This window comes from Azolla caroliniana, unplaced genomic scaffold (genome assembly GCF_043228905.1).
Source record: "Azolla caroliniana isolate FFs.n. ecotype wild unplaced genomic scaffold, voAzoCaro1.0.p SCAF_9, whole genome shotgun sequence".
In the NCBI taxonomy this organism is placed as follows: domain Eukaryota; kingdom Viridiplantae; phylum Streptophyta; class Polypodiopsida; order Salviniales; family Salviniaceae; genus Azolla; species Azolla caroliniana.
The window spans coordinates 1,813,310-1,823,737 of record NW_028230444.1 but is presented as its reverse complement, the minus strand read 5'-3'; the positions used below and the strand labels follow the sequence as shown (position 1 = coordinate 1,823,737).

General features: G+C 36.6%; 1 protein-coding gene across 1 annotated transcript; it reads right to left on the bottom strand.

The window, feature by feature from the left end:
- Positions 1-221: 221 nt before the first annotated feature.
- LOC147859798 (E3 ubiquitin-protein ligase XB3-like) lies at positions 222-8,062 on the bottom strand. The gene is made up of 7 exons (XM_087324305.1): positions 7,926-8,062; positions 7,409-7,471; positions 7,164-7,235; positions 6,591-6,712; positions 5,251-5,397; positions 5,026-5,136; positions 222-1,752 (listed from the first exon to the last, which is right to left on the bottom strand). The coding sequence occupies exons 1-7, from the start codon at positions 8,025-8,027 to the stop codon at positions 1,113-1,115; spliced, it is 1,257 nt and encodes a 418-aa protein (XP_087180431.1). The 5' UTR covers positions 8,028-8,062; the 3' UTR covers positions 222-1,112.
- Positions 8,063-10,428: the final 2,366 nt, after the last annotated feature.

The following is a 10,428-nucleotide window of genomic DNA, read 5'->3' as shown; positions in this document are numbered from 1 at the left end:
GATATATGTGAGTCGATTGATTTCTCATAAGAGAGAACTTTATATTTGCATGGCTACATATTGATTTGAACTTGATTATGAAGATTCCTATGGTTTGGGAGCATTTTAGGGTTCATGAACCTAGAAGATGTCATTCTAAATTGTGTAATGCTTGCAAAGAATTATTATTGATTAGGAGGAAACCATAATGAAAAGTAGAAAAACCTTTGCAACAATGGTCATTTCTAATTAGATGAAGGATTGTGTAAATGTTTATTAGATTTTGGGTTTAAATGGAAAAATAAAGAATTATTGTTAAGGTGAGGTTGATAAATGAAGGGACAACAATTGTATGGTGCATCCAAGATTCGCAATAGAAGAAAAATTACAAAATGGGGTTTGATTGATAAAGGATCATAGGGGGAGAAAATGAAGCCTTCGGGTTAGGGGCATTGAAGAAGAATGAGACAATTAAAGGTGTAGTGTAGAAGCTCAACAATGATAAAGGAGCAATGATTGAGTATGAATGAAGATGATGCATTGATGAGGAAACATGAATGGAGTAGGTGCATCCAACAGTGTGTAAAAAGGAAACAAAGATTAAGACTTGATGAAGATAACTGAAGTGATTAGAGTGGTGTGTTGTCAAAGGTTAAGCATTGACTACTTGAAGAGGATAATGAAGGTGTATGGATGAAGTAAGTGTGTCAAATAAGTTATCTAGGAAGCTAATAATGAAGAGGATTTGAGAAGATAAAGGTAATGGAAATGAGCATGGTGCAATGTTGAGGATATTGAAGAAGAGTTTATCAATCAAATCAAAAGTGTAATTCATGGTGTAGTATGACAAAAAAGAAGACATAATGTAGGATAAATAAAGATGGGTTGGCGAAGATGATTGAACATGGAAGACTAAAAATGGCAGCGATGGTCCGGTTGATGGAGATCAATGAAGGGCCATAGGTTTGTTGTGGATTGGATGTTTTCAATGTATCTTTGGAGGTTGGGACTTACTTTATGCATTAAAAATAATGTATCGCCAAGGTTGTTTATCTTTTAGCACAAATTATTTGGTTTCCTAGTAAGGGGCATTTGAACCCTCATAAAATTGAAGCTAAATGCATACTTCTAGTTTAATTTTTGGTAGAAGAGGCAAATTTAGCTATAGTGAGGTGGACTATATCACTACGACAAAAAGGGCATGAAGGGGGAGGGGGAGAGGCATTTGAAGAGGAGTTAGGGTCAGGTTTACTATGACAACAAAGAGCAATTGTGCAAGAGGCACACATGTGGTGACCACATGAATCTACTTGTATCATATCATGGGAGGTCTCAAAACAAATCATGCAATCCATATTTGTCCTACGAGAGCTAAGTTGTAGGCGATTTTCTATTGAATGTTGGAGCTCTAAGGAAGGGGCAACCTGGTCTAATGTTGAGTGCTCTAGCATTGTAGGATTGTTATCGCATACGAGAGCCAAATTAGGCTTCGAGTACAGTCGAAACAAAGCGAGGACGCGTCGACTAATGAGCTTTGCCTTCGATGCAGTGGCAAGGCTTGAGTGGGATGATGAGATGGGAACAACAAGGGAGGAACGACGCTTCTTATTTGCTCGAGACAAAGCATTATGGAGTATGTTTCGTGTGTCAGGTTCCAAATTGCGAATGAAGGACAATGGGGATGGCCACACGAGCGGCTCCGACGCTCTTGGATCTAGAATTGCCGCACATGCCACGTGTCCCCACTTCATCGCTACCGCATATGCCGTTTTCCTACACCCATGGGAAGCACCTCTTTGTCATTTTAGTCATAAAACTTAAAAGAATATGACAAGAAACATCAATTGTTTTAATAACAACATCTCCCTATGTTAATATTAACAACACAACTAATTCACACAAGCAAAATATCATAAAATAAGGGCATCATTCTATGATGACTGATGCTCATTTGCATGCCAAATTAATGGAGCTTTGATGACAAGACAAGATGCTTCTCTGCACTCAAGCTACTAGTTGTTTAGAAACAGATATGTACCCAAATGTTCTACAGGGGAATTCCCCCTTGACCACTCAAAAAGCCATAAGAATACAAATGTCCATACTTACTATAATGCTCAACTAGACTATAATCCATGCCCCCAAGTTTATGAGGAACAAGATTTAATACCATTAGACTGCTATTAAAAAAAGTATAATTTGAAGGCAAAAGGAGAAAATAAGTTCGTTGAATTATCCACAAGAAATATTGGCGTACACTCCATTGTGTCTTTCAAGGATGGATAGGGGAATTTTTTTGCTCTCAACTACAAAATCGATTTCCTTCAAGTTTGCTCTTCCTAGACCTTCCCAATTCATCATCCTAGATTTATGTAGATTTTTTTACTCATGGGGAAGAAGATTGGCAACCATTTTCCTCATGGAGATGAAGATGGCTTAATCTCCTTGCCTCCTTACTTAGTGAGCATTTGAATCGTGGAATTTTCTTGAGGATCAAGAAAAGAAAAGACAAAAATAGCCTTCGAACAATAACATGTACTATCTCTTATATACAATGATAGTTTGATTACCCCCATCATTGCTTTTGTGAGAAATTAATGAAGCCTTGTCATTTTCGAAGGAAGGAGATTTTGTGATGATGTTTCTATTCCACAACTTGCGGAAGTTGAGTGAATTAGGTCCATATTATGACTTGTTAAATCCCGAAAGATATTACTTTGAAAGTGTGAACCCCCACCCCAAGTGGCGGCCCATTTGTTTTGTGGGCATATATTTATTGATAGAAGTCACCAATATTACTCTAATGCTTTTATTATTATTATTTAGATTGATGATCAATATTATACGCGACTTATTCCATGAACACCCATAATGCGTGCTCTAAAATCAATTCGCTTAGAATATGCATGCAAAATGTCAATCCTAATGAAATATATAATATATAAACCAATATTTCTCCTTTTTGCAAGGTTATTCCCAATCCAAGTCAATCCATGCACACGCCCACACAATCTTGAATTTATAGTGAACATTCTTCAGCAAAGTTGATTGTGGCATCAACAACTATGGCTACTTTCTAAAGTAAGGACTTTCACATTTTATCATGTAATTATACAAATAACATTAAAAAATATATCTAGTCCTATCGTCATCGTTGCTATATAAGCAAATTTGCTTGTAAATATCCCGAGGTAAAATATATTGTTTCATGTCTTCAATAAAATTAAAGCGCCCATTGATCTATTACTTGTGAATGTATGACATCATACTAGTTTAAGCTCTTTCAAACAATGTGTGGTGTGGGCACTTCCTTGGATTTCTACAACAAATCGTTCATAGAAAGCTTTCTTTATTCCATGTAATGTCATGGACACGACAAATACTTGATTTCTATACATCCATCCTTATATTTGTCAATGTATGCGCCGATGCACAAATAACTAAACAAAAAATCTCAAGGTAAGCCCTAAATGAGTAGATAAGATGGCTCAATACATTGATCCACATACAATAAACACTGAGCCTATTGAAATGGGGAAGAAATTGTATGGTCATATGCTTACAAAACTCCATATATAACTACTTTAAAGACGAGAATAAAGCTAATGGGTAAAGACAAGAAAACAAGCATGCTTCGCAAACAAGCCTAAACATGTGGCTTGGGCGACTTTACATTTAAAGAATTAAATGTTACTCGATGTGCAAAGTCATTGTCATATATTGAAGTCGAGTTTATTTGTAAACCGTATATAAACCTTAATCATTTACAATATGTAGTTAGTTCCGCAACCATTTTCCTAGGGTCACCGACAAAAGTGCTTCCAAAAGTATTCTATATTATTAGAGGTTCATATACTTTATCATTTATCTTTAATACCAAGGAAACATGAAAGTCTTCGCAATTTCAGATACCACCTTATTGGGAAATGCCCATTGTTTTCAAATAAATATCCCTCAATTCATCTATAACATTAAAGGTGCATCCTCTATTAAAATATTAGAACCTTAATTGGCACAAGAAGGTTACTTTGCCTTACCAATGACAATTTAGGTGGTAGTTATGTCATCACTTATATAAGTTGCTCACCGAATTTATAAGTGAAGCTTATCCACCTCTTGGTGAAAAGCTATCTTGTTTTGGACCTCAAACTTATCCCCTAGTACCTTGCCACCCATTTGCACTAGTACTAACGCATATTCAATCAATAGACTAACAAACTTGTGCAGTTTGTGACAACCCTACTTCAGGGTGTGGGGGGTCTCAACATATTGCTTCATAACATCCACTTACTAGGTGAACTAGCCATTCATTGTAGCATGTAGGGAAATGTTTTTATGATTGTTCACTTTAATTTTCGAGGGCAAATGTGCTTTAGGAGAGAACTTATGTCCAAAACTTTCCACAACATTGATTGACCATTTACAAGTTTATTTTTGTTTCCTTAGGTTCTTCAACAGTGGATCATTTAACTTTTACTTTGCTCTAATTATTTTAATGGTTTGGATTGTTATGAGTAGCTTTGTGTATAAAAGTAGGTAATCATTATTCTTACTTTGTTGCAAGTAAATCTATATGCACCCAATCAGACTTTTAAATTGTCGACAAATCCCTTATTCCTAAATTAAATATCAGATTTGTCCCCCTACCCAAAGTAAACAAGTAATAATGTCGCAAACAATGTTCTCACACATCAACATAAAGTTCTACATAACCAAATAATATTCATAACATTAGTCGGCCATGATGTTGTTCTAGTATTGATGCTTACATCCAAAATGTATGTTTTTTCTAGAATTGATGCCTACTTCCACCATCATTTAGATTAGGGGGGTTCACGTTTGTAGCTTCAACACATAGAGCTAAAAGGCTTCCGCACTTAAATAGTTCTACTTCTTCATGCAAATAAATGGCCCTAGGTCATTGACATGCTACTATCCACCACTATCACATCAATAAACTTACACCATTATTGATCATAGATTGTAACTATTACTCATTTTTTGTTTTGTAGTTAGAAAATTTAAAGCATAATAATGAACACTTACCCCATCATGTCTTTGTAGGTTCTATCTGCGCCCCATGCCAATAATTCCTCGACACAATCTAGTGATCCGCTACGAGCTGCATAATGCAACGGTGTGCTTCCATTCTCTGGCCTACATAACCACATGATTCCAATGTTTTTGCTTGTACTTAGTCCTTGATCATAGGAATATATGTTCATCAAGGTTTGGTCACGAGAAAGGATTATTATATCATTCATTTAGTACCCATAGGTGGACTTGCATGTTACAGCAGTGACAAGTGCCCCGTTGTTGAGAAGAACGTTCACAATGTCAGTATGGCCAGCCCTCGCCGCCATGTGTAGCGGAATGGCACCGTCATTGTCTAGCACATTCACAAACCTCTCAAATCCCCTGTATATACAATTCCAATCTTGATCAATAATAATCTCATTAATATTAGATATATGATTCTTAACTTTAATATAAGGTATACACGACCAAAGTATTATCAATCCTGTCATAAGGAATGTACTACCAATTAGTAATCCGTTTAAAGGAGGCAACGAGAACCACATGTACCTAAGTTTTGGATATTCACCATGAACTTATCACAAAATGACCATGTATAACGTTGGAGTTTGTCATTTATTGTAATTTAAAGTTTGTTGACCATTATTCAATCCACATTAGCATCAAACGTGTACTCTTTTACTTCATCTCCCATTTTTCTTTGTCAGGGATAAAGTTCTAGTTCTTATTTACATAGTATTCTATTGTTTACTAATTTACTAATTGACCCAAGATATCTATGTATCTTTCTATCCATTGCGAATAGATGACCCCTTTCCCTTCAATTAAAAGGTTTTTGTAAAACCTCTACATTTTTCATCCTCTCACTTAGTAGGATGGATCTCAATTAGATTGATGATTAATGAGGAATTACTCGGTTCCAACTTCCAAGAACATGTTGCTTTCACATCTATCGTACTTTATTAATGAGCATCTCATCGTCTACATTGTGGCTATGAATATCACCTTAAAACATTGTCTTACCAACTAGTTACTCATTTAAGTTCTCTTGTCCTAATATGGATCACCCATACATGATTCAATAGCGTGTTGTTACCATCTCCCAAGCTCATGTTATCATAGATCTCAAATATTATAGAAAATGCCTATCATTGTATTATGTTACTAACAAAAGCTAATATATAGGAACTTAAGCATCCACTTCCCTTCATGTATGCTTATGATGGTCACGAGTATTAGCTTGATCTACAAATTCCAAGGACATAAGCCACACGGTGGTGGCAACATAAGCTAGTCTAGGGAGACCTTTCTATGTCTATTAGAATATTGAAGAATGCGAGCTTTTGTAATCTCCTTAATGTCTTGTTAAGAGTGTTCAACATTACGGGCTTATGTCGTTTCTATTGTGTGTGTGTGTCACTATATGGTGCCCAACCTCGTAATGGAGGTTCTCCAAGCTAGGTTTGTAAAACCTAGCTACTTGGGACAACTACCTCTAGGTGTGACAAGCCCCTCCTAGCCCATAGAGTAAAAGCATATTATATAATGAGCGGTTGATGGTTCGAATGCCATACCAGGTGCTTCGAATTGGGCCATTCTTGGCAACATCCAAGATTTGGACAACACAATCATAATGCCCTCCTCGGCAGGCTATATGGAGACATGTGCGCCTTTTAACCGAATCGAATGCTAGGGCCTGCCAATACAATCATCATAACATGATCATGCACTTCAATTGTATCGTTACTTAACACACCTTTGTGGATATATGCGAAACTCTATAATGCGAGTTCTATCGAGACTAATTCCGGAAGCTATTCATTATATCAATTTATACAATTTCTTCCTTCATGCACAAGGTGGGTGAACCTATGAAAGGGGGTTTTTTACACTATGTTTAGCCCCATGAGAAACTTACATGAAAAAATGTTGCTAATTTAGGGGTTACTAAATTTATACAAAAAAAAAGTGGCAGGGGGACCTTTAAAACAACAGATCAATGCATTATAGAAGATTTTGCATATAATTAGATGATCATTAATCCTTGATTACCCTGGTTAATCCTTTGTTTAATCCTTCTTAATCTCCAATCAAGTTTACTAATCCTTAATTAGTCCATTTGATCAAAGGTTGAACTTAACACTCACATTCGCCCCACATTGTAGCAGCTTCTCCACACAGGCAGAATTCCCTTCTTTGCATGCTATCATCAATGGTGTCTGCGGAAAATAACACAAAAAATCAATCGATTCACATATTATTAGTCAATATATTACAAATGAATCGAGTAGATTCATTACTCTGTCTTCTTAATTAACTATCTTAATCACTCTCTAAGTAGCCTTAAATCCCAGGTTAACTCATGCTTATTGTGTAGTTAATTATAGCAGACCTGTCCATTCACCACATTGCGCTCATTAGGGTCTGCACCGAGCTCCAAAAGAGATGTCAATTTCTGCAATAAATTACAAAAAGCTACATATAATCAGTCATAATCATCCACAGTTAGTCTTAATCGCCCATAATTATCCTTAAACTCCCACACATAGCGGGAATCTTCCACAATTAGGTTAGTGCACGGATAACTAGGTTTGATCGCCCAAAATTAGAAGTAATCACCACCATTAGGATTAATCACCCAGAATGAACTTAATTAGCACCCAAGATGAAGCTTAATCGCCCATACTTCTGACTCAATTTCACCCACAAAGAAGCTAAGTAATTGTCCGTGAGTAAGATTAATCTCCCACCATCACCACAGGGGGAATGGATTAATTACCCACAACCGATAAACGCCGGAGATTAAGAGGAAATCACTGGGTGATTAGGATTGATGTGTGTGCTAAATGAAGCAAAGAAATAGACAGTTAAAATGGATGGATGGATGGATGAGGAATAATTATAATTACATGAAGGTCTCCATGGAAAGCAGCAGTATGAAGAGGGGTGGAGGTGTTAGCGAGGCAGGGGAGGAGGGTTAAGGGCTTGTTCACACCAGGGATCTTCCTCATAGGGAGAAGAACAGAAGATGTCACTCTCCTTCTCTGTGTTTAAGCTTGAGAATGAAGAGAGAGAGAGAGAGAGAGAGACCTCAATGAAAGCAAAATATATCACTATATATACATATAAGAGAGAAAGAGAGAGTGAGATGTGGGTGTGTGTTTGTCCGGACAAATGTGAAACCGGACGTTCCCACACACACACATCGAACCATTTCACACTAGTAGTAATAAATAAATAAAAACAATCACACTACCAATGAGGAAAACTTTCTCTGGCTTGCTTTGCCCCCGTCCTCTAGATATTTTTCCTATGATTGCGACCAAAGAATTCGTAGTGTGTCGAGAATATTTTTACTCGTGTTGTGGTGGGCTTTTGTGGGTGGTATCATGAGAATAAAGAAGAAGTAGTAGTAGGAGTAGAAGATCAGTTCTCATCATATAACTTTCAACTACGATTGTGACCTCACATTAAATGGCTTCGATCAGCTAAGTGATCCGAACTAACATTACAACCTTTCTATAGCTGATTTGGCGTCACATTTTGAGCTTCTACTAGTGATTTGACATTTCATTTTGAGCTTTTTATGTGGATGATTTGACATGACATCCCTAATGTAGGTGCTAGGTGGAAGAAGATATCAGGTTGTTCCATGTTGCGGATTGGGATGCAGATATATATCTGCCTAGGTTTGTTGGAGTTACTTGGTATTGGTATCATGTAAGGGGGTGTTTATGGACTTTCCCATGACCTAGTATGGCTTCATATGACAATCTTTTGCATGCGAGACTCCACATACATGGGTGTGTAAGCGTGATAAAGCAAAACCTAACTTGATAGTGCTAAGTTTACAATCCAAAGAGAGTGGATTGTTGCAATTGCTACTAATATTGCACTTGGGTGTAAATTTGAGGGTGAGATAAATACAATTGGGTTGTGGCCATTGAAGCAACTATGAATGAGTTGAGCACTTGTGGGGTCAAATTCCAATGTTGAAGAAGAATATATGAATAAAAGAGTATTTGGAGAAATGTGAACATGACACTCATTCGTCAAAAAGAGGAGTATTATTAAGTATTGGGTTGCTTGTTTGAATATAAAAATAATGTATAATGTATGTGATTTTATAATATTTATAGAGTGAACTCTTGAGGAGACCTAGAGCATACCTATAAAGGTGGGGTAGAGTGGGACACTCAAGGGTTGCCAATCTCATGTTAATATGTAACACTAGGAACTTTGTTGGTGAGGCCTAACATTCTAACTAACTTGAGTGCAATGGGTGGCAAGGGGTTGTGCAGTCAGATCCATGCGTGTTCTATATGTTTAGTTGAACACTACATGCAGTTGCAAGGGAACACGAGGTATCTCCAATATATGAAAATTTCTAGACGTTTTGTGGATGTCATAGAATTCTCGTCATTAGGTGAATAGTCCACACCCAAAGGATATTAAAGCCATGATTGGCTCGTACTTTTTGTCATGGTTTGAGTTTGCTTCCTTCATTTTTGAACGTCTCAAGCTAGACTAATCGCGGATTGGTTCATACATCCAAGTTGGTTTGTTCCCCCACCACATTCTTCTATACGTGCCTTTTCAATGGGGTTATGTTTCAACTTTAGTGTATGTTTGTCTTTCCTTGACTCGATGGCCACTTAGCTCACATCTTGAACAATTTTGGAAACTTGAGTTCAAACATGAATGTTCCTTGAAGAGGCAAATATCCACTCTGAGTTCAATTTAAAAAAGAATATGAATGTCAAACATTTCGGAATAATTTAAAACTAGAAATTCATTCATATTTTGGATTTGTTCAACTATGTTGAGCCCATGACTTTTATGACATCTCAAAACATGGGCAATTATGGTACACGCTACTACTGTTCATGCCGGTTAATCGTGCACAATTATCAACAATAAACGTATTTCATGTGAAGTCACACAATACACTCAATCTATAAGTACAATGTATCCTCCATATATATAAAGATATACATCTAGACTTGAATATTCTGGAATATCCAATGCCATACACATAAATTGAGGCCCTTCCAAAATATCTTTCTCGCCACTTGTGCATTAACAATCGAGATATTTGTCACTAGTTTCTTCAATTATATGCAAAATCCAAGTGATGAACCCAGTAGGTTCTACTATAGAATGTTTGCTCTAGACCTAATGCTCGTTTATTCTTATAGCATAGAATTGCTCTAGAAAATTCTTGTTTATATTTCTTACCTAGAGGGAAGAATGCTATATTTTACTTTTGCATTTGGACCAACTCTAATATGTGCATATGTTATGAGGTGTACCCTACACTAATGCTTATCTGTTCTCCTTTATTAGGAATGGAGGTTAACATTTAACTTTCACTTTAGACCAAGTCTACTATGTGCCTGTATTCCTAACCTT